We start from the raw sequence: 24,796 nt of genomic DNA on the forward strand, positions 1-24,796 counted from the left end.
ATATTTCTTCAGGTAATTTTAACTTTAAAAATACAATACATTAAATAGGAATAAAGAAAAAAGAAAGAATTATTCCGTATTTTGCTTTATTAATTTGTTTTTCTACATATATTTTAATAGAAATGGAATACAGATGTTTAATGAAAAAATATCCCAATAAATCATTATCATATATACATTTAAAAAAATTTATATTTCTTTCATATATTTTGATAATTGAAAAGTCTTTATTATAGCAGAACTTGTCCCACAGTATATACATGTTTATGAAAAATCGATTGTAAAATAATATATTATTAAGCAAAATACTTTCCATTGTACGTGAATGATCAAAGGCTGTATTAATACCTGCATTCACTTTGTACAAATACAAATTTCAGTTGATATATTTTACTTAATTTTACTTTTATATCATAATATTCTATCACACATGAACAATAGAAAAAGACAGTATTTATTTTTTTGCAAATGATATTTTCATTGCATGCGAAGGTGTGATCTTAAAGCCTTGAAGAGCATCTTTTGCTGCTCCAGATTGAACTTCATTTTCAAATTCGACAAAAGCAATATCATGTCGATTAGGTACCAATCGCACTTCTTTAAAGCCGGGAAATTGATTGAACAACATTGATAACATCATTTCACTTGTCTCATCTGGTAGATTTGTTAAGAATAATATTTGATTTGGTGGTTGTTCAGGTACGGCCGTATTGATGAGTCCTGGATGCTGAGGTACACTAGCATGATATCCAACTTGCTGCGAATGCTTTGCCTGCTCTTTCGCACGCTTTTTGGCACGTTTGGCTTCTTCATCTGCCGCTGGAACAACTCGTTTTGGTTTCTTTGGACGTTCTGCGAAGGTACCTTTTATTTTGGCTATTACATCGCTGTCAGTTTTAGCATATTGTATCCTCTACAAAATCAAAAAGTACAAAGAAAAGAATTATTTTTATATCTTCACGTACACATTTAATACAAATATTTGTGTGACTTTGAATATTTGACTGATTCCTAGTATATATAAATAAATGATAGTGTATATGTATAGTGCAAGTATAAAAATAATATAAGATAAAATAAAACACTGAACGTAAAAACAGTTCTGATATTTACCATTGGTTTGTCATAAAATGGAAATCCTTGCATAGATCTCAAAGCATTTGTCGCACTTGCTATTTCCTTGAAGATAACAAAAGCCTGTCCACGCATTTTAATTGTCTTCAAAGCTACGATATCCAAAATTGAGCCAAATTGAGAAAAGATGGCATATAATGACTTTTTCAATTCTTCCTTTTTGATTTTTTCATTTAAATTATTGATATAAATGGTATTGTTTGGACGAATATCCATTTTTCTTAGTAATTGTAGACGTTATATATGTCCTTCCTGTGAACAAAAAAATGCGTAAAGTAAATAAAAACAAGTTTGAATATATTTGACAAAAACTATGTGTATATTTTAGTATGTGCTAATAGTTATAATGAAATAAACATATATGAATATATACATATATGAATATATATACACATATACATTTATAAATACATATATAATCTGAATAAACTTACGTATTAAAATATATGTTTCAATTTCTTGATGACAGATTTGAATAAATTGATATAAACGCAAGGTTACGTTTAAGGTTATGTGTTTGTTTTAAACATAGATATGGTAAATAGATGAACACGAAGCTTGATAAAAATTTCGATCGAACGTACCTGATTGGCTAATGACTAGAGAATTTCTTTAGTGTATCATGACTATGCAGACTATGGTTACAAATATCTAGACACGCTATTATAGCATCCACCAATCCGCTTTAAGGTGCCTTTTCATGCTGACGTTCGACGCTCATTTTTAGCGGCAAAAGACGTCCGTGACCAAAATTGACGAATTGATATCTTTATTTTTGGTCACGTGACGTCTTTTGACGCTAAAATGAGCGTCGAGCGTCAGCATGAAAAGGCACCTTTATTCGATACGTCAGAAAGAACATGGCGTTAGCCAATCAAATTCATTATCCTATCTTCTCTATTATAAAATTTTGAGTGCATTCCATTTGAATTGCTACAACATTTTCGAATCATTTGATTCATCAATCAAGACAAAATTTCTGTTGTTTTTGGACATTTTCGGAGTTATTTCATTCTTTTCATTTCATTGCCATCGATCTAGAAGAAGAAATAATCATTCGAGCATATATTAAAGTTCGATTCGATTCGATACGATACGATACGATACAGATATCGACATATCGCATCGCCACCATATCTCAAGAGCCCATGGAAAGCCATCATGTGGCTGACGAGCTCGCAGCACACATACGAGAGAGAAAGAATAGAGCTCGCGCATACTTATACGACTTTGACAGTCACCTATACATATATACATATTTAGCACGCGCGTCGCAGCTGCAAGCTGACGCGGTGCGTTCGTGTATACGTGCACGTGCATGCATGCATCGGCCTAATGGAGCTGTAGTAGCGCCTTTACGCGCCATACAGGCGCGCGCGTTGCAACACTCTCTCTCTCTCTCTATCTCTTCTCTTCCTATCTCGCTCCAGCGATTGCTCGCGCTCGGCGAGGGAGGGAAGGAGGGAGGGAGGGAGGGAGGGAGGGAGGGAGGGAGGGAGGAAGGTTCGGGGAGAAGGTGGAGGAGCGAGAGAGCGAAAGACGAGCGAACGAGCGAGTGCGTGCGAGTGCAAGTCGGGTAGCAGCGCGAGCGTGCGGAAGAGAGCGGCGGTGTGTGTCGGCGTTAGAGACCGAACGAGCGAGCTAGGCGAGCGCGTGCCGTGGTGGTGGTGGTGGTGACGACTGGGTGCCGTGGACGGACGGACGATCGGTCGGTCGGTCGGTCGTTCGGACGGACGGACGGACGGTCGGCGGTCGCGGGCCGAAGGTGTGTGAAAGAAAGAAGGAAAAGGAAGGCAGAGGGAAGGTGGAAGGTGGAAGGAAGAGGAAAAATCCGAGGAAGGAAGTGCAACATTTTGCAGCAGTGCTCTGCGCCGTGCCGGCTGAGAAGAGAGAGAAAGGATTATATAGTTTTCGCCTGGTTTTTGTGTGAGAGACAAGGGCTTAGCCTCTCCGTTCTCCGTTAGTGGAGCGGAGCCGAGAAGGAGGGAGATTGCCGTCGTCGTCAACGTCGTCGTCGTCGTAGTCGTCGTAGTCATCGTCGTCAACGTCGTCGTCGTCGTCGTCGCCGTCGTCGAGAGGTCTCGCGCGCGCGCCTCCACGGTGCTATATAAGTGTGTGTGTGTGTCGAAGGGGGATCTCCTTCTCTTTCTCTCTCTCCTTCTCTCTGTCTCGTGTCTCTTTTTCGCTCCGTGTACATTCTCTCTCTCTCTTTTTCTCTCTCTCCTTTTCTCGCGCTCTCCGATCGCCGGGGGGCCCCGCCGCTGAGAAGAGAGACGTCAAGGGACGACGACGCGTGGAAGTTTAACCAAGAGAGAAGCGTGCCGCGAGAAGCACAATGTCCGACCGGGAGAGCCTGGACGATCAGCCGCAAAGTAAGGAAACCAACCGGGCGAAATAAGCGCCTCGTAACCGATCGCTTCTCTCTCTGTGTGTTGCCGTGTGTCTCCGTCTCTATCTCTTTCTCCCTGTCCCTCATTCTCTTTCTCTCTTTCTCTCTCCTTATCCTCGGTCTCGCGGTCGCTCAGCCGCTAATACCCTGGCGGCGTCGCGCGTCGAACGAACGAAACGTGTACGCGGATCACACCGCTAACCGACATCTTTTTTTTTTTTTCTATCTTTCTTTCCCCTCGTGGCATCCCTCTCTCCCTTTCTCTTTCTCTCCCCATGATGGTGCCTAATGGTGATTCTCTCGTGCATCGCGTGTTCTTGTGCGTGCGTGAAATTCGAAGGATGACGTCCGCTTTCGAGTTTGACGAGAGACCGAAAACGCGACTCCGAAATTTCCTCCCCCCTCCCTCCCTCCCCATCCCGCCCGTCGCTCGCGCGGGGCCCGGGAAACGAGTGTCGTCCTACCGCGGGAAATAGACCGAGAGGCTGCACGTTGAAGACCTCGGTGTGTGCACGCGTCATACGCGAGCTTCCGCGTCTCCTCGGCGGAGCCGGTCGCCTGTCAAAGTCGCGTCGCGCGCGACGAGAATCGCTATTTTTCCAACGGCACCCAGGATCCAAGATGGCCGAGTGCATGTCGGGCGAGAGGATAGCCCCTCCATGCTCTCCGCTCTCTTGCTCCTTTGCCCGCGAGTCTTCCCTCCCCTCCCTCCCTTCACCCCCTCCTCCTGACTATCCGCGACTCTCTCGCGCTCCTTTTCGCCGCATATCTCTCTTTCTCTGTCCATCCCTGCCTCTCGCGAGTCGAATATTCGCAACTTCCGACGTTGCCGTGCGTCGCAATGCCGGTTTCTGTCTAATGCGGGCGCTCGTCTCTTTTTTTCATTTCTTTTCTTTTTTTTTCTACGAGCCGGTCGCGGAGCCGAAAAACTCGCGAGCCGTATAAAACAAGCGCGCGCGCCAGAGCGATAACGAAATCGTCTGGAGTCGCGAGGGAGCGCGAGAAAGTGTGATGTAATATTCGGCTTTGATCTACATTTATCTATCTATCTAGTCGACGTGCGCAAGCGAGTAGACGGAAACCGAGCGTTCGAGCCGTGTAAATTTCACACGTATTCACACGACCGATCCCTCTTCCCCTCGTCCCGTCACGATATTCCCCTTCCTCTATCTCTCTCTCTTTCTCTCGTGTGTCGCGTAACGCGGCGTCTTTTGACCTCGAAACGGAAAGGCTACGACGAATAGAAGCGTCTCGGATAGGATGATGGAGCACATAAAGAGCTCTTCTCGCGTGTCCAAAAGATTCGATACTCTCCTCTCTTTCTCCTTCTCTCTCCCTCTCGCTTTCTCTTTCCGTTCCCGCGCGCACCTTCCTCGTTCCTAACCTCTTTTTTCCGCGCCTCGTGTGTCGCGCGACATTGACACTCTCTTTCTCTCTTTCCCCATCCGTCCTTCCTTGCATCTCATTTCTCATTCGATTAAATTAAGACTTTGAGCGCTTCGCGAAACTAGAGCGCGAATTAATTCCGTCTTCTTATAATTGTATAGCGACCTGGCACGAGACGCATAAATTGCAGAAATCTTCGATAACGATTTGCGAGAATCCGCGGTTTTTTTAAAATCGGAAATTGGATTGATAGAATTTGCGAATTTCACGCTGACACACGAGAATGTAATTTATATGTATAGGTTTCGGCTTAATATTTCGCTGAACGTATAAAGTGTTCAAAAATAGAACGCGAACATATGTACAATATTCTCCGGTCTCTCTTTCGAGACAAAAAAAGGATGTAAAGCTTAAGAATAAGATTGTTGAAATGTATAGAAAAGTATGAATAATTTATCTTTTTTTATCGGCGATTGTAAATGTTGCATAAAGATTAGCATAAGATAATATGTTCCTGTGTCCGTCTCGTTTAAAATTTTCTCTCCGAAATTATGTAACTTTCGGTATAACGAAATCAATAATGATAAATACTCTGTCGTGTTTGTGCAAATTTCATCGGGGCGAAATATCATTGTAACTTGCCTTTCATAAAGTGTGTAATTCTATTCCGTATATGTGTTACTGCGGGGTTGCTAGGCTGAAAATTTATTCATATTTTATTACAATGAAAATTGTATGTGCATCGCTATTTATTACGACGACGTTTCGCTGCGTTTGCAACACTTTGAAAACAATAATTTTACGATCAAAAGCTATCTTTGTTTCACGCGAATATAATTATATTACAAAGAGAGATCGGCGATTGTACATATTAATATGTCCATATACAGTTATACATGTATGCGTCAACGAGCGAGATTCTGTTTTTATAATGAAACGATCAAAGTCGCTGATTGGTATTAAATTCTGCGACAAATATTTCGAAACAATTGCAACTTAAAAAAAAAAAAATGTGCCAGTTGAAAGCAGAGTTCTGATTTATTTATTTATTTTATTTCATTATGCAATTTTCGGCAATATTTCACAAAGTGCAAAAGAGTCTCGCTAGTTGCGACTACTTTTTAATTTTTTTTTTTAATAAATCTACGATTTAATCGCTGCTTAACAACATTAACCGATGTTGCTACATTATTCTGTTAATTAATTACATATTTTTGTTTTATCTTGCTAGAATATGGAAACCCAGGCGGCATGGATGCTGGAGGTGCTGACTTTGATTCCGGTGAGTACTTTACTGTGCATAATAACGGAAGGGGTAAGTGAAGGAGAATATACGCATTTCCACAAAACTCTCCAGTAATCTATCCCTTTAACTTGAGGCGATTTATATTAAACGACGTATGAATGAGCGTTATTAAGCTCTATGCTATATCACTGTAACAATTTATTCAATATTAAACTCGACGTTTTTTAAATATTGTAAATGTAATTTCTGTTCACTTGTCTCGCATCAATTAATTAAAATTAAAATATTAAATTTATTTTATTTTATATTTTAAATACATACAAAATTTGCGAGAAGTTTGAGAAAGAATATAAAGTCTTACCACAATATTTATCGTCACTTGAGTTTAAATAAAAATAAATATATATATTATATATATATGTGCAGATAAATTAGACTTAAAACTATCATGTTTTTTTAAAAATGATTTAGCATGTATATAAATTGTGAGGAGAATATCTCTCTGAACTTTAGAATTTTGATTTAATATGAACTTAAGAATTATAACCTGAAAAAGATAACATCGAGAGAGACGTATAGGAAATGCATGATGCATTCAATTATATAATTGAGATACATGAGTCCTATTTTTCACATATCACCTTTCAACTTGTCCAAGAATACTCTTCTCAGATTACCAGCAAAAAAAAAGATGACTTGTAAAAAGCCTATTTAATGTGCCATACTTAATTATATCAATAATTTGTCGCGTCCACTTTTTCGAGAGACAAAAGAAAATGGAATAGGTGGGTTGGAAAAAATAGAAGCGGAGCGGACGGCCGGAAGCGGGATGCGACGCGACGCGCGCGCGGCAGTGGGGCGCCGGTACAGGAGCGCAGTCAGCTGGTCGTGACGTCACGCGCCATGTCGTCGGTAAGCGCGCGAGAGCGGCGGCGCGGTGGTGGGGGAAGATCGTCTCTCTCCGGCCGTCTCGCGCGCGCCGTGATTTAAAACGCGCAGTCACGTGGCGGCGTATCGCTCGTGAGAGCCCGGCGCTTAAACGGGCGCGGATTGGCCCGGCCGCCACCACCATTGCTCTCCGCGCATTCCATCGACATGACGGCGGGCTCCATGAATGACCGGCACGTCATTCGCGTATTACGATTTCACGGATCGACGGCGGATTATATACGTACGTCGTCGTTGTCGACGACCATTTTCGTCGTGATACCGTCACGTAGGCGCGATCAGTTTTCGCCAAACAATTTCGTCGGAAGTAACACGATGACGCCGGCGACGCGGATAATCATCATCGGTCCCCCCACGTGCGAAGCGCGATGTGTCATTGTACGACGATGACTATATGACCGGCATGCCGGTGTTTTTTTTTCCTCCTCTTCTTCTTCGTCGTCGTCGTCGTCGTCGTTCTCAGTGCACCGCGTACTCGTTTCCGCGAATACTTTCACGCGAGATCTTTCCTCGTAGCGCGCCATTGCTAATCTCGTGGCGCGGTGATAGTCGCCGGAGAGCCTTCGTCAGAAAGAAGCATGCGAAAGCGCGTTCCGCTCGATTTTCAACACATGAAAACCGGTATATTTCGATGAGTTTGGACTCGCGTATATAATTGCGCGCGCGAATGTGATCTCCTCCGTGTTTAGTCGTGACCATGGAAACGCGACGATTGGCGCGTAAAGCGCTCTCATCTCGCGGCACGATATCTTTAACCTGCTTCTCTTTACTGCAACTTGAAGCGTTCGAGATGCAGTATTAGAAAGCGAGTGCACGTGGAAGATAATATATATATATTGCAAGTAACGAAGACTATCTGAAAGAGCGTTAAAGTGTTTTACCCAATTTTCATCGGGAAAACCATTCATTTATCACGAGTGCGCGAACAGCGAATCACGATGCCTCGGTGACCCTTGGAATTAAGTCCAAGACGAGTGTGATACGGTTCTTGTCGATCTGTGCGGATGTGGAAAGAGTTAGCGATAAACGGTACCGAGAACTCTGCGGTCTTCATTCGTTAAAAATAATCTCTCGCATCTCTATTATTATCTACGATCGTATAAAGGGACGTTTACGCGAGATTTACGTCAAAAGCTTCATTGATCATTTTATTTCCTCGTGGAAGAATTGCAATTTTCATCAAAAAAATAAATCATACGTCTATCGTGCTTCCTTTTTCGCGCCATTGAGCCTCGATTATTGAAGAACGGGATTGGCGTTCAAAGCTCGAATCGATGAAAAATAAAGAATGATATAGAAAGAGGAATCTGTTAATATATATTACAAAACTTCAATAGAAAATTTATATTATATATATATTTGTCTTCTTTGAATTTTTTTATATGCGATGCAATTTATAGTGAACTGTAGATAAATTATTCAAGTGTAACGTTAGAAAGTGCAATTAGTTCCTTTTAAGTGTCATTCGGGAAAACCAATCGAGATTTCGCGCCAAATTGTTCGACGATGGAAGAGATCGTGGAAGTATCACGGAACGATGGGAATCCGAAAGATTGGGGCGACACTATGGAAAGGATACAGTATTGGTATCCGGAAGGTATTCATCTTAAATGTACTTTTATAAAGAGATTCGTTTGGATTGAGATAAGGTTTTCTTAAAAAAGAATCTTCTCGTTTCTTAAGCATATATAATACTGATACTAGCGGAGATACCGGGGGACATACATACATTCTTTATCATTCCATCCGTATATCGAATAGAGACAGGCGCTAGACCTGAATCACGCGTGTGATTCATTGACGCTTTCCTTCCGAGAATCATTTCTGATTCAGGTTTTACGGCAACGTGCGTAACGTTCGCGTAATTTTGACGTCAATCGTGGTATGTGTATCCGTAGATGGGTAAAGCACGCGCGTAAAATGCATTTCGATTTTATTATAGAAGTTAATTAAAAAGGATATATAAATACAAAAATCAGGTGTGAAAAGGATTGATAAGAGCCAGGCGCAACAAACTTGTTTTCAAATACTTCTCTAATTATTTTGAACGTTTCGATCCTTTCTTTGAATCATCCGAATTTTCTGTTAATCAATCTGCTGAAGATGGGCCTAAGAAAAAATCAAAATGTACAAAATAATTGGAAAAAAATTTTTAAACAGGTTTGCTCCTATCTGGCTCTTACTAGCCCTTTTCATACCTGATTTCGATTTTATAAATAATATGTGTGTGTGTCAATATAAATAAATCAAATATATATTTTTGCACGGAAATATATATAAATATATCATATTTTTGCGAAAATAGATTATTTTTAAAATAGACAGAATATTATCCTGAGAGAAAGATACTCCCTCATAGAACGGAAATACGTCTCATATTTTTGCAAAAATAGATTAGAGAAGAGAGAAAGAGAGAGTATATCCTCCCACATAGACGAGCTTTCAATCAATTTCAATCTGTTAGTTTCACATTTTAAAAAATTGCTTGTACTCTAAAATATTTACTTAAAAAAATTCTGCAGTTTTATCTCTCTTTCTCCCCCCTCCCACCTTCCCAAATATCTCTCTCTCTCTCTCTCTCTCTCTCTCTCTCTCTCTCTCTCTCTCTCTCTCGATAGTATGCAGATTGAACATAATCCTAAAATATCGCACAAGCATGAAGAAGCTGGATGATATAAAGCTCGAAATAAACCGTCATATCGCGCTATGAGGAAACAAAATTCGTCGGAAAATTACGTGTGCTTAAATTGACTGCTTCTGAAAACATTATTGTGTTGGCGGAAAATATTCGCAGTGACTCCACAAAATATGGATGATTCAAATTGGAATGAAGCTCTAACGATTAATCTATAAATATCCACATTCCTGTAAATGCTTTATTATAAACCCGTTTCTGGGAAAAGTTCATGGGAGAAGATAATAATGAAAATTCCTTCGCTAAATTCCTTCGATTAAGAAATCATCCACTCGTCTTTTTATTTTTTCAATTAGAAATCGTCACATTATTTAAATTAATTCAATTATTTGATTTTTGTTAAAGCGTGAGCCATATTTGAATTGCATTGAAAATCGAAGTTTATCAGTTTTTTTCTCTTCACACTTATGCTTCTAAATTTCATTGGTCTGTGTTATATAAAATGAATAAATCAACTTTAACATAATTAAATCCTTTTGTAATGATTGTGTGTGAGAGAGTGAGTCAATTAATATGAAACTATGTGTCAAAAATATATACATTCTCCAATTTAATATGTGACTGAATTTAGTAATTACAAATGAATTGTAATATTTCTAATCGTAATATTTAAAGTTATTGCTGTTGTTTCTCTATATCGCTCGTTTTTATAAATAATTATGACGTCAACAAACACTGCTGATGCGATACAAAATACCGTTATAACACGATCTCGTAAAAAGGAGAGAAGTGTAATTTTAATGACTTAAGGATTATGAATGAATCATGTTTGTAAATGCGCTTATTATACACATACATTATACATTACTCGTTATCATGGAAATTAGCAAGTGAGACAACGAAGAGGAAAAATAAGTAACAGGACAAGTTTAACTAATAGAAAAATGTTTTTCTTTTTCCTAAAAATAACGTTGAAAGGTGAAAATTGAAAAATAGGAATTAATTGTACAATAATGAAAAAATAATTCAATTTTTATTCGACAGAATATTCTATAAATTCTCTGTTCTGTCCTATGAAATTTCTTCAGCCACAGATTACTTCGTTGTAACATAAAACTATTTATTTAAGGCTCTTGTATGGATTCTCGCATCAGACAAATAGGATAATAAGGGTGGGGACGAATAGACGATGATTCGTTCAGACATCGTTTTCTATACGAACTGATATTTATCGTTCCAATCGTTTTCTATCTAATAAATAATAAATAATTAAATCTTCGAATTAAATATACAATCATGAAACTTTTATCACATGCTTAATATATATTTATCGAGAGATTAATTAATTAATTTTCGAAGAAAACTGCTCCAATCGATGAAAACTAAACCAAAAAAAATAAAGCTAAAGAATATCGCAATTAAAATAACTATCTATAAAGCGGAGAAAATTATTAATTAATCACTAATCCATCTCATCGCTCAGGTCGTTAATTTCGGGGAATTGATCGTTCAAATTTACACTCGTGTAAATCTTGGAATCTCGCATTGCATTCTAATAAACAATCAGCCATCATCCCTAATTCGCGCGGCGTCGACATTCCCTCCGTTCCGATTCGTGCCGGAAACGCCGGATGCTAGTGGGGCAGCGAGACGCATTCCGTGGGGGGGGGGAGAAGAGGGTGACCGCATGAGCGGGTGGGTGGGTGGGAGGGCACGGCACGCCACGGCGAAGAGCGAAGAGTCGGCGTTGAGATTCGCGTTGAGGCAGGTCGGAGCGCTACGAGCCGCGCTCCGCAAGAGAGAGAGAAAGATCAATGCACCCGCGATCATCATCTCCATCTTCGCGGTCATCACTGTCGCAGTCACTCCCCGCTGTCACTACTCCCGTACGACTAGCCTGGACTAGGTAGATCCTCGACAGATCCCCCAGGTCCCATGATAGGCATCCAGATGCGCGAACGTAACGTGGGGAAGACGACAGCGAAACGTGGTCGAGAAGTGTCGCCGAAGGTGGAAACGTCTTGCCGAAGCTGCGACGATCGCGTACGATGAAGGATGGACGGAGCGAGCGATCGCGAAGGAAGAAGCGGTAGGACGTCGAAGACGACGCCACGTCCGGCTCGCGAAATGGTGGTGCTGATGCCCGACGACGCTCGCGCCCTGTGCAACTATGCAGTGAAATGCGATATAACGTCGATGCAAGCCGGCGGGTGAGAAGTGGGCGTCTCTGCACACGGACACGCGCCAATCGTTAGTCGACGGAGGAAATCGTTTATCGACGCTATCCGTAGGAGAGGAATACGCGACGAAGAGTGGAATTTCTCGCGTGGAGGAATCTCATCCGCGAGTGTGCTTTCGAAAGAGTGAGAGAGAGTCATCCGTTCATTCTTCCGGATAATCGGTGATCTACTTTCGCGACGAAGAGGAAGACCCTTTTTGGATTTAGAAACCTCAACGAGGAGAGGATTCCGCTTAAACAGTGTGTCGCGTGGTCGGATGATCGGTTAAACGAGCCGAAATCACATTGATCGAGTATTATAGAGATCCCTCCCACATTCGAGTTTGTGACTAATCGATGCAACACAGGCGGCCCCGTATCTCGGGCGACCCTTGGAGAAAAGAAGTGAGAGCGAGAGAGAAAGGATGCCGAGAGCATTTTCCAATGTTTCGTCGTTCTTCTTCCTTCGGGTCGGTCGTTAAGATCGAAAACTCGGATGCTTCCAAGTGATTCACGGTGGTGAATCTGACGATTCTTTTTTTTGTCGCTCACTATACTCGCGAGGAAAAGGATTTCGAAGGCGACAATAGCCGAAGAAGGTATATTTTCTTCGTAAATTAATGATGTCACTGACGATTGACCGCGAAACGTCTTATAAGTATATTATTCTGTCTGTATTATTCTAGAATTTTTACCGGAAACTCTACCCATGAATGTCGCACAGTTCGATGGTTTCTTCCACGTTCCTCGAGGCTGGCAAGAATGATCAAGAGCTTCAATGAGAAGCAGCCAGTCTCCGAGTAATAAATGGTGACCTAGAAGAAACAAGAATCCCGAGGGTGGAGTCCAGAAGAGAGAAAGAGAGGATGGCAGCGAGGGACGAAAAGAAAAAGAAGAAGATTCAAGAAAATACGAAGAGCGACACGAGGTCACGCTAATCATCTCACCGTTCAATCTCGTTATTACACACCATATCTCTCAGGATCGACAAAATCTTGATTATATCCAGAAAGGAGGAACGTTTTCGCGAACGATGGTGTATAATTCTGAGAACTAGTTACACCCCTTTAAGTTTTTCGAAGATTTTCGTCGTAGAACATCGTCGTACGCCAACTCGACGAAGGAGGAAGTGAAGTCGCGTCGAACTGAATCGCGAGCGAGTTGAAAGGTGTCAGGAGGGGTCAGATTCGACGCGGATCGATGTGACACAGTAGCCCGACGTGACGGTGGATTACGAGCCGGAAAAGCAAGCCGACCCGAGGGGCATCTTTACGCTTCGCGAAGGTGGTGTACGGCAAAGAAAGAGAGAGAGGGAGGGAGGGAGGGAGGGGAATGGTGATGCAACAGTCATCGACCGAGCGGAGGAGACGCCTCCGGGAAATAGAGCAATGGTGAAAGTGCACGTCCGCGCGATCCTCTTTGATCCTCCGCGAGTATCGCGAGGGACGACGGGGAGAGAAGTATCGACAGATCGGGCTATTATACGGAAAGTGACGACTCGGTCAAGGTGGCTGCCAAGTGGTAGTAGTAAACGCGATTAGAACGCCGGAGGGGTGTCCTCTTGAGACTGATGCGGCGATGCGTCGTTCATCGATTGACCCGTCGCGGGTCGTCCTTCGCGAAGAGAACAGTGGATGGAAAGTCGTCCACTTGCGAGTATCGTCGCAACGATAGGATCGAAGGCTTAGATGATGTTACGCTTAGATGGGGTTAGGTAAGATACGCGTGATGACCGAGTTATCGGAGACGGAGGACCAACGACCTCTTTCGCCAAGTTTACCCGACGAGAGTTATGCGCTGAGGAAGCCGCCGACGATTCGCACGAGAGCTCGTGGACGAGAGATCGCCTGTGTGAGACTGAGCTTTGGAGAGGACAGATACAGGGATATGGATATCCTACTCGTCTCGAGACATAAATGTCACCTTCAGAAGGAGACGTGAATCCCTTCGCGATGAGGGCTCTCGCACCAAGGATTCGTTGCGCTTGAAATCAGAGAAAATCTGCGTTGAACAAAGGGAGGGAAAATTAAGGAGAGGAAGAGAAATAAGCAGAGTTATAAACGAGCGAGCATTTGTCAATTAATGCGGCTTCCTCGAATTCTGTGAGACTTTAGCGCGACGTGGCGCGGCTCCTTAGGAGAAGGACATATTATGCACAGGTGCACGGATTACCGTAGTATCGATAGGATGTTCAAGAGCAGGATTTTCCAGGGCGATCTCAGCCCCGTCCCAATTCCAGGCAGCCTGCAACAATCCAGTACGTAGTAATGTAGCGCAGCGGAAAGCCACGCTAAGCCGCGTTACATCGATCGATCCCTCCTCGAACGCGGCTCCTTTGCGCACGAGATCTCTCCAATCCCTTTCCTCTTCGTCTACGATCGATTCCCGAGATCCTCAATCCATTATTATCTTTGTGAGATGCGCTAATCAGATTGTCCGACATTCATTTTTGCCATTACAATGACCTTGATGTTTAACGAGTTAGTTGACGAGAACGATTGACTGTTTAATTAATTATCAATATAGGTAAAGGGATAATAAGAACCAGACGCGAGTAAAAAACTTCTAAATAATTTTAGGCAATATTTATTAGTTTAAAATTAAACGTTTCGGTTCTTTAACTTTGGGCCATCCTATAGTAATTGTGTGTAAACAGAAATAGAAATACAATTAAAACTAAAATGATCAACTATTTTTTCTATGGAATTTATCAATTAAACAGTTTCTTTGAAAGAATTTTCGCAGAAAACTTAGAGTTTTTCTACTTTTGACAATATTAAAAGATATTTTTATCGTATTTATATTATCTCTTTTCATTTTTTAAATGTATTCGTATTGATTTTATTATATCTACAATTTCAAAAATTTATTCGACATGCTAATATATCTTAAGATATAGAATGATTAATCTTGTAATATTTTTCTAGTAAGAAAAGTTATTACAGAGAATGATTCCAGAATAATTTTTCACTCTGTCAGCTTATGTATTAAAATATACGCGTGAAAGCAATCCGAAACAATAATAGAAATTAATTACTTGAAATTATAATATAAAGAAAAATATCGTTCTAGCATCTTATGAGTTTCCACGAAAGTAAAAAACTTTATTAGCGTAATAAATAATCTATTCTTGACAGAAGGATTAATTAGTCTCTATTACCAAGAGTTGGTTTTCTGTCGACACGTATAATTCGTCCTAAAATCATGCTTTGTGTTTAATGATCCGAAACAGAATTAGCTGTCATGTAAAAATTTAAACGCAACTTGGAGAAGTTGAACCTATTCGGGAGCAAACGTGAAATTTTCCAAAAGAGTATCAATCTTTCGTCGCTATTGTACATTTACATCACGCTGGTCCTCGCGCGTTGGTAAACGCGAGTTCGAGAATGAATAGTGTCTGCTCGGACAACAGGATAGTACGGGATAAGAAGGGAGAACAAGCAGGTAGCATAAAAAGCAGTAGGAGCATATCTGGTCGTGATAGTGGGGCACCAAAGAGGTCGTTGACCTCTCCTCTGGTGCAGCTGTTATTGATCGATGAGGACTAGCAACATCGCTCTGGCGCGTGTTATAGCGAGCCGCTTGTTCTATCTCGGACAGGATAAACCGCTTGCTCGGGCCCAGTCGTAACGGCTAGTCGAGTATCCTCACCTTCTTCCTGAAACGTGATTTCAAGATCGCTTTGCTAAGCCGGACTAAGAAGGAGAGAAAGAGAGAGACGTGACCCGAGAAAATCCGACGGAGGGGATCGAGCGTAGAGTGACCCAATAAACACTGGGTCACCTCTTTACCAACCACTGACGGGGACAACCCACTGTCCTCGTCCTGTGTCCCTCCCTCTCTTTGTCCCTGTCGATCCCTTCTACGTTGCTCGTCTCCATGAAACCGTCGCGCGCATAATTGAACAACATGAAAAAAATCGATTAAAAAAATATACACGCATTTGTGACGAGTATCTTAATGTATGTCTCAAGTCTCAATAATATGAATTTTTTTTTAAATTTATTCTAATCTAGAGAAAAATTTTCGTTCTTTTTCGCCAACTTGGATCGATAAGTTTCTTATGAAACCGTTATTGATTTTTTTTTTTAGATATTAATAATAGACAAAATTAAATATTTAGGGAAAAAAATTTGAGTACGCAATATTGATCTCATTCTCTTCTCGCAGATTTAATAATAAATATTGAAAACTTGAGATTATTTAACGATGCAAAATTGCACCTGAGATCAATCATTTTTCTCTATAAAAAAACATACGAATGGAAGAAAATTATTTTATCGTCAGATTAATTTGGCGCGAATATTTCAGAATAATTAATATAGATTAATGATGCTATTATGCTTTATGCTATTATGCGCAAATTATTTTTCCTAATCATAATTGATGAAAATAAAAATGTCCACTCCAGATAATATGCACCTTGTGCTTGTTTTCTTGTGTAATTTTACAAGTTTTCTTATGTGTTAATATTTTACTTGCTAATGTTCAACTTGTTTAATTTGTCTGTAATGACTCAGACTACTGTATATTTCTATATATATTTGTATTGAAAGATAGTAAACTCAATTGTATGTATATATGAAGCCATTAAATGTCACTTGTTAAATAGAGTGTCGAGAAATATATAGAAGCATTATGAAACAAAATTGCGTTATATGAAATGAGCGAGATGTTCATCAGTTTTATTCTTCAGTTGAAGTCTACGATTTTGCAACAATTCTAAGCTGCTGTATGCAATATTAATTATTAATATTAGTGAATATATCTGTATTAATATATAATGTATTAATGATATTAATAAATTATGTTTGTGTTGTAGGTCAGCAGGGCCAGCAGAGTGAGCAGGAACTGGCGACGAAAATGCTGCAAATTCAAAGCAAAAGATTCTACCTTGACGTAAAACAAAACAGACGTGGAAGGTTTATCAAAGTCGCTGAGGTATCATTTTATCTTTTAACTTAACTCTCAGCACATATATACGTACAAGAATTCAGACTCTATGACAGAAAAAAATATGGAATCAATTACTAATTAAGTAATTAATAATGAAATATTAAAGAATGAGCTTATGAAGCAATATATGATTAAAATAAATTCCTTAAAAATTTCTTAGTTTTATTAACTTTTTTATTGATTTTTTTATTAATTTTTATTTATTTAGATACTATGAAATTTAAAAAAATTGCATAATTAAGATGATACATATTTGTGAAGTACTTCCAAATACTTTTTTACAAATTCATTCATTAAAATTACAAAACACATACGCTAAAATTATTGATATAAAATCTTATCTATCGATGCAAGAAATCGCTTTTAATACAATAGTTTATCTTTCTACATAATTATTTTTTTGTTCTAGATTGGAGCGGATGGAAGAAGAAGCCAAATCTATCTGGCACTCAGTACAGCATCCGAGTTTCGGGACCATTTGTCGACGTTTAGCGATTTTTACGCATCTCTAGGTACATTATAATATCTATCAATTCAGAAGAGTACAATTTTGATAGCAATCTCATATGGAAAGAGATTTAATTCATTTTTTGTGATACTGGGTAATCAGGTCCACCAAATCCGGAAAACGTACCAGACGACGGAAAACTCAAATCAGAAATGATGGTGAAGGATAACAGGCGATATTACTTGGACCTCAAGGAGAATTCTCGCGGCCGTTTCCTGCGGGTGAGTCACCCTGTATGTACCAGCCAATATACTTACTTTCTACGCTAAGTCATAAGAGGAATCTGTCGGCTTTTTCAAGAGATGTGCTCTTTTCGAAGGATGACAAAGACGAATAGAGCTCTTCTAGAGTCGTTGATGAAGAAGGGAATATGTGGAATTCGATACAATGATTCTTGCGTTAGAGACACAAACGGTGCAGTGAATCGACACGGAGTATCTTAAGTATAATGTTCACGTTGCTCTTCTCAGGTGTCGCAGACGATAACACGGGGAGGACCTAGAACGCAGATTGCAATACCAGCGCAAGGTATGATAGAGTTTCGCGACGCGTTAACGGACCTTCTCGAGGAATTCGGGACGGACGACGGTGGCTTCAAAGGCGACTTGCCGGAGGGCCGCTACATGCGCGTGGATAGCAAGAATTTCTATTTTGATATAGGCCAGAACAACCGTGGCATCTACATGAGAATTTCTGAGGTACGTGCTATACTCTTAAACACGGAAAAAATAAGAAATATTTATTTCATCGAGAAAAGATTTACTTCAAATTGACCAAGGAATAACTAACAATAGTATCATGTATAAGACATTCTTTTTCTATATATTCACGATTGTATATATTAAATTGGCAAAATTAATTATTTCCCTACATGTAGCTCTAATAAAGCAAAAAATGTGATCTACGAGGTAATAACGCAGGACGGAACGCATTCTTTCAGGTAAAGACAAACTTCAGGACAGCCATCACCGTACCGGAAAAGTCCTGGGCGCGTTTCCGTGATATCTTCGCAGATTATTGCGAAAAGATGAAGGAGGGCGGCGGCGTCAGCAGCAGCGGCGGAGGGAATGTATTGTCCGAGGGGAAGGGCTCGGTGGTGGCACAGGTACCATCGCCATCCTCAAACACACAGCCTAACCCCAATCCAAATTTAGACTCTCCCCTAATCAAGTGAAAAAGGCTTTAACTTAACTCGAACATTTGGGAATTATAACTCGTTTTCAAGTCATTAAGCGAAGTAAAGGAACTTGTCAGAGTCTATGCCATCGTCGGTCATCGTCATTATTATTCATCGGCTATGACATCGACATGGTCATCGGCATGATCATCGTCATTGTCGCACCGCCATCGACACCACATTACTGTCACCGTCGCCTGTCACCGAGATATATACCGTCATCGACACCGTCATCGTCATCGCCACCGTCAACCGTCACATCACAACACCGTCACACTTGCCATCAAGCGCGAACACCAAAACTCGTCTGAAATATGGCCATTATATCGCAAAGAGTATCAGCCGATTGTTGAATATATATTCATATGATCACAGATTTGATAAAAAAAAGAAAAAAGACGGGGTGCACGACGGTATATGATTATTAATACGCAAATTAATCGGCGCGTCTCGCGAAGGTGAAAAAGACGGAAGGTGGAAGAGAGGGATAGATGGTGTGTGTGTGTATGTGTGTGCGTGTGGGTGTGTGTTTGCATGGAGGGAAAACGAGTCACTGCCGCTCGTGCGACTAACACAGAGATAGATAACAAGAAAAAAAAGAGACACGCAACGACGGAGAATCGAGAAATATAATTATTGCGCGATATCTTTTTAGGCGAACACGAGTTGCCATCGATTAACGTTATGAGTACTACCGTTCATTTCCTGGCTTTCTGCGAACGCACGTTTATTTGGTTTTGGCTGAGCTTCTTGTACTAATTTTTCATTTTCTCAGACATTCAGAATATGTCACATCACACTTCTCACGTGTGTGCGTTGAACGAACGAGAATCTTCGAAACGGGAAATGGACTGTAGTGTGGATCACGTTACAATTGAATTTGATCGTTCAGAATTTATGAATAAATAGTTGTTATATTAACGATTATATCACGACGAAGTAGGAAAGAGGGGAAAAGCGTGTGGTTTGTCGCGAGGGAAAAGAGAAAATGAAAAAAAAAAAAAAAGATCTAGCGCGTCTAAGTAGGCAGTATGTATGTATGTCTCTCTTCGATTTAACCGAAAAGCAAAAATCTCGAATCAAGTCGCTGTATTTTCGGCGAACACTCGTCGAGCAAAAGTCGCAGATAGTGTGAATGTAGATAAACATTGCGTTTTTCTCGACGGTAAAAGAATGCGAATGTTTACAACTGCGGTTAAATTGAACGAAACATAAGGGGAAAGGAAACAGAATAAGAATGAGAAAATATTCGCGTATTATCGTAAATATTCGAATATTTATATTACTGTCTGCACCGCGACATCGTATACTCGTTTAAAAACTGAACGGCGTCTTTATTAAAATGTAATGAGATAATATATATAGCATAGAGGGAGAGAGAGAGAAGAAAAAGGAATGGTGTAGCCCGAGAAAATATGAAACCATATATTAATACATATTAATATGTATATTATACAAAGTTAATTATGCATATTACGTTTTGTTTCATCGATTCATATGAAAAGGTGTGCACGCGATCATATATATATATGAAAAAGACGCGCAACAAACACACACACACACACACATCATACATACTTGTGCACGTAAACATGCAATATACACTTCGAGAAAAAAAAAAAAAAACATCAAACACGCAATTTCGATACTCTTCACACCGAATTCACACAGAATAAAATAACGTTCACGCGCACGACGTATATTCCATCGCGAAAAAAAAACATATTCCGCCGCAAGGGACAAACGGTACAAGAGACGGTGTACACGTGTAATTAAGTTACATAAGTTTGAGCGATGGCCGAGTTCTAACACAATTGCATATTAGGTATGTATTATATGAATGCATAATAGGTATTTATATAGAATCTATATAACTGTATAATTGTAACGAAATGCCAATGTCCGCGGACCCAGGCAACTGCACAAATCCGGCGACGTCACAATCAATCGAATTGAAATTTCGTTGTTGGGCGTTGCAGTTGCTTAGGTCCCCCTTGCCGGACACAGGAAGAAAGATGAGACAAAACGAATGGCACAGAAAGGGAGAAGTGATATTTCAAGACGGATGACGAAAAGAGAGAGAGAGGGAGTGAGAAACAGGAGAATAACACGCAATTGTGTTATCTCTCATTGTCAGAGGAAAGAGGAAATCTAAATACGCTTCGATTCTGCAACGCTGTGCTAATATCAACACAATGATAAAATATCTATCCGTTCTCTTTTGTGTTTCTTCTGTGATTGAAACGGCAAACCGACATAAATCTATAAATTTCGCACTGGTGCGAATGAAACGAATATGAGAGACCCATATAGAGGAAGAAAGACACGTAGATATGCGTTATTAAAAAGTGCTATTTAATTGGGACGCGTTCGATTGAGTGCGTGATCGGCGCGTTCGCATTTTCGATGAGATATTAAAAAACATGAGTAAAATTTTATTTATTTTCTAGCGACGAACACTCTCTTATTACTAACGTATTTCGATAGATAAAATAATTGTCCTTTGGTTTCATTTTCTTCGAAAATTTACAATTTCGGCTGGTCTGAATTTACTTAGCACGTAGGTTTCGACGAAAAATATAAATATGAAGTATAAATCACAATAACAAATTCAAGTACGCACGAGTGGGTGAAACACATTGAGACAAGAACCCCGATCCTCTTCGATTCAAAAGTATAATTTTCACTCTCTCACAATCTGTGATAGTGAGGTGTTATAAAATGTATATTAATTAACGAAAACAACAGAACTCTATTTCAACAAATTGTTGACGAGCTCTTACATGTCTGCATTTTTTTTTTCAAAATTGTTTCAAAATTTCGGAAAACTTTTTTGTTTGATTGTCCAAGAGAGAAGAGGAGAGGGGTCAGAAAAAACCTGCGATCTGTGCAACAAGCATTGTATATTGTTCGTATGGAGCGTTGTAAACGGAAACTGCAAAGAAGAGGTGTGGAAAAAAAAATCGTTCACTGGCGCAGATGGTATGACATTGTGATCTATGCAAATTACAAATCACAAAGCAGCCACAAGTAGTAGATATTTAAGGTATAAATACACATAAACACGTATGTCTATGGCGACTAGAGAGAAAAAAAAGAGAGGAGATACCCGGTGTTACACCGAATGTACGCGCGATAGCGTGCATTTTAACACGTTATTAAAAAGCGAGGACGACTACAAACGTACCTAACTAAAAAAAAAACACACAGAGAGGGAGGGAGACAGATATAAAGAAAACAAAAAAATGAAGAAATACCGTCTGACACACGTAAGAATAAGCAAAGTAATATAAAAATGAATGAAAAAAAAAAAACATGACGCTCCTGCCACGCAGCGAGTCTTTAGACAGCTTTAAGATAATAATTATAAATGATAAAATAATAATTATTAAATAATAACGATAAACTTTCTATATGTTGAATCGTGTCTAGTGAGAGAAGTACTATCGAAGTAAAAAAAGCAACACAAAAAAAAATAATACTACTATCGCCACACAAACACACACATGAATTAATGCAGTTTATATGACCATTGATTAGTTGTCTCTATCTCGCGCGCGAATGTTCTTTTCTTTTTTTCATAATAATACATAATATAGCGAGGAAAGGGGCTGGCTGTTAGAGAAATAGCTTTTGGTGTTTCGTTTGCTGTTTTACGAACAAAAAACGTTGCGCGGTTGGTTGAACGGCGGACCTTTTTGCTAAATGTTATAATGTCCACAAAAGGGTGCCGGAGTTCCACATACCTGTGTTTTTATATATTCGGTGGAGTTGAACACACACCGGAGCTACTGTTATCCATTGTCACGCGCTATTGGGAGCTTTCCAACAAGGATACAGCGTGACACAGAGTATCATTCTATCTTCTTTCAATACCAGTGAACAACAAAGATAGAATGACACTCGGTGTCACTGTATCCTTGTTGGAAAGCACCCATTCTTATCACGTAGGATTTTCATACGCGTGCGGATGGATCGCGAGCGACAATTGCGCGTAGCGATATGATATCGGCGTTTATATTGTAAAAAAAAAAATATATATATATGTATTCGTTTCCAAAACATCACGTCTTTCATTGCGAGACGACTCGTCGCGATCGCGACGTAATCTCTCTCGTTGCGCGAAATTGTGGCTCGTAAAGAAAAGAGGCGAGGCTTCATCTTTAAGCTGACCTTCACCCAGTATGAAAATCCTGTCGTTGCTGCGAATATTTTTATTATTATCATTATTATTATTATTACGATTATATTATCATTATTCTTACTATTACGATTATTCTTTTTATTACCGCTATGATTAACTATTAGTATCTATTATATTATCGGAGCGCTGTTGTGTACTGAGGTTGCTAATAACGAAACCAGTCTCGAGCGGACTGATTTCTTTCTTTATTATTATTTTTTTTAGCATGCATCACACGACAACGATCAGTCGAGTTTGCGAATTTAATGGCTTTTCCGTTCTCCATCCTTTTATTCCTCTCATTCCCAATCAATCTCGACCTCGGTCGAATCCTTTTCTCATTTTCCTCGCATCTACTTATATATATTATATAATGATATATATAAGCCCATTTTCTTCTCTTATTCTCAGATTCGTGTTTCGTCCTTTCTAATCAGTCCATTCGGATCTGATATAGAGTGTGATTTCGCGAAAGAGACATAGAGAAGCGGATGACAGATGCAAGCCGAAAAGGGAGAAATGGAGAGATTCGACCAAAGGTCGGATTGATACCATCAAAAACTTCGATCGACGGTTAAATTAAACATTATCTAGATTCGCGATCTGTAGCGGATCTCGAGCAAGAGTAAAATCATCCTTCGATGCGTTGCGTTTTCCCTTTTTTTTCCTTTTCTTTTCTTTTTTTTTTTTTTTTTTAATTTCCTCCTGGCGCGCTCGCGTGTGTGCATGCGTGCGTGAATGGGCTAAACCTGTATGCGTGTATAAGGCTCGACAATCGAAGCGAGCGAGCGAGCTACTCTTTGTAAAAGGCGAGAGAAGAAAAATTGAGATGAGAAATTGCCGATTGCGAGGACGATGCGCCGTCGAATTTACGTTAACACCGCGATTCTCGGAGGGAGTTATATAAACGCAAGAATTATACGTGTCCTTGAAAACTATTACATTATATCAATAGCGTAACGAAAATCAAAGTTTGTTGTTGCAGAAAACAGTGAGAATTACTGCGATTGGCCTTTGTATGTCATTTGATTTATTAAAGATAACAGTCTGTTGCAACTTTCAACGTTTTCCATCCTTCCACAAGTGCAAGTATCCTTCTCTCGCATCACGCGCGTGTGGCACCTGTAATTATATATATATATATATAATTAAATTGTAATCAATTTAAATATTATTAAAAAAAAATAATCTCGAGGGTTTCATCGTCAGAGGTATTTTATTTTGCATAAAACATGCGCGAGACATTTTTGTACATCGCGAAGGAAATTTGTATCGTAAAAAATGAATACTGGTCTGTATTAAAATGAAATTTTTTTTGAGACGCTTGGACAACGTGATATATTTTTCGTGGTGCATCGTCCTTGGGTATAAGATAGGCATCGTATAAAGGTAGATGCGACGCTAAAAAAAGAAAACGTTTAACACAGCGCGCAACTTTCAAACGTTACTCATCTCTCGAGAAAAATCGATATATCAGCATAATATTAATTGTTATATAAATAATTATCGCGCGAGTCGAGTTTTGAAAAATGTTACATGCTCGAGGATGGTTTGTCGGACACAAATTCGTACCAATTGTTTCTTCGGATAAACGTTTTTCCGCCACATAGTTTGTAATACTTCAATATTAACTATTAAAGAATAAACACAAACACAAAAAAAGGAAAAAAAAAAAGAGTAACGTCGGGGCGAAAGATCGGTTCACTGGCACGATAACCGGAAATAGGCACGAGAAGAGTTTCATACACCTTAAAGATATATCCTGAGAATTCAAGGAACCCCCTCCTCAAATGCAATTCTGAGGAACCAAGATCGCGGATTGCTCGCAAGATTTCGGAATCGAAGGATATATATATCAAGAGATATATCGTAATATATTCCACAGATATCGCGGATTCTAGGATTCAAGATTTTCCAAATTTTCCCAGGATTCCAAAGATTTTCCAAGATTCAATTTATTTCAGGATTCCGAATGATTCCCCGAGAGAAATGTGCCCGAGATTCAAGGGATTCCGA

General features: G+C 39.8%; 2 protein-coding genes across 7 annotated transcripts; one reads left to right on the forward strand and one right to left on the reverse strand.

Moving 5' to 3' along the window:
- Positions 1-137: 137 nt before the first annotated feature.
- Snf (U1 small nuclear ribonucleoprotein A snf) lies at positions 138-1,681 on the reverse strand. Its single transcript, XM_083057823.1, has 3 exons — positions 1,569-1,681; positions 1,114-1,386; positions 138-913 (listed from the first exon to the last, which is right to left on the reverse strand). The coding sequence occupies exons 2-3, from the start codon at positions 1,348-1,350 to the stop codon at positions 455-457; spliced, it is 696 nt and encodes a 231-aa protein (XP_082913949.1). The 5' UTR covers positions 1,351-1,386; positions 1,569-1,681; the 3' UTR covers positions 138-454.
- A 975-nt stretch (positions 1,682-2,656) lies between these two features.
- On the forward strand, positions 2,657-23,836 carry Pur-alpha (Purine-rich binding protein-alpha). Of its 6 annotated transcripts, none has more exons than XM_083032259.1 (7): positions 2,657-3,506; positions 6,141-6,191; positions 16,779-16,897; positions 17,322-17,424; positions 17,523-17,653; positions 17,891-18,118; positions 18,361-23,836. In XM_083032259.1, the coding sequence occupies exons 1-7, from the start codon at positions 3,470-3,472 to the stop codon at positions 18,592-18,594; spliced, it is 903 nt and encodes a 300-aa protein (XP_082888385.1). In that variant the 5' UTR covers positions 2,657-3,469; the 3' UTR covers positions 18,595-23,836. The 6 variants fall into 6 exon arrangements, with proteins under 6 accessions (XP_082888385.1, XP_082888387.1, XP_082888388.1 ...); XM_083032261.1 differs by lacking the exon at positions 2,657-3,506 and adding an exon at positions 3,787-3,814; XM_083032262.1 differs by lacking the exon at positions 2,657-3,506 and adding an exon at positions 4,147-5,194.
- The last annotated feature ends 960 nt before the right edge of the window (positions 23,837-24,796 follow it).

This window comes from Prenolepis imparis, unplaced genomic scaffold (genome assembly GCF_030444845.1).
Source record: "Prenolepis imparis isolate NDT839.2.m4 unplaced genomic scaffold, iyPreImpa1.0 SCAF_2, whole genome shotgun sequence".
Taxonomy (NCBI): Eukaryota; Metazoa; Arthropoda; class Insecta; order Hymenoptera; family Formicidae; genus Prenolepis; species Prenolepis imparis.

Coding starts and splice junctions, on each gene's coding strand:
- Snf (XM_083057823.1), bottom strand. CDS start 1,350: ATGGATATTCGTCCAAACAATACCATTTATATCAATAATTTAAATGAA. Junction 914..1,113: donor CATTTTATGACAAACCAATG/GTAAATATCAGA, acceptor TTGATTTTGTAG/AGGATACAATATGCTAAAAC.
- Pur-alpha (XM_083032256.1), top strand. CDS start 14,108: ATGCACAGGTGCACGGATTACCGTAGTATCGATAGGATGTTCAAGAGC. Junction 17,425..17,522: donor CGATTTTTACGCATCTCTAG/GTACATTATAAT, acceptor CTGGGTAATCAG/GTCCACCAAATCCGGAAAAC. Junction 17,654..17,890: donor TCCTGCGGGTGAGTCACCCT/GTATGTACCAGC, acceptor TGCTCTTCTCAG/GTGTCGCAGACGATAACACG.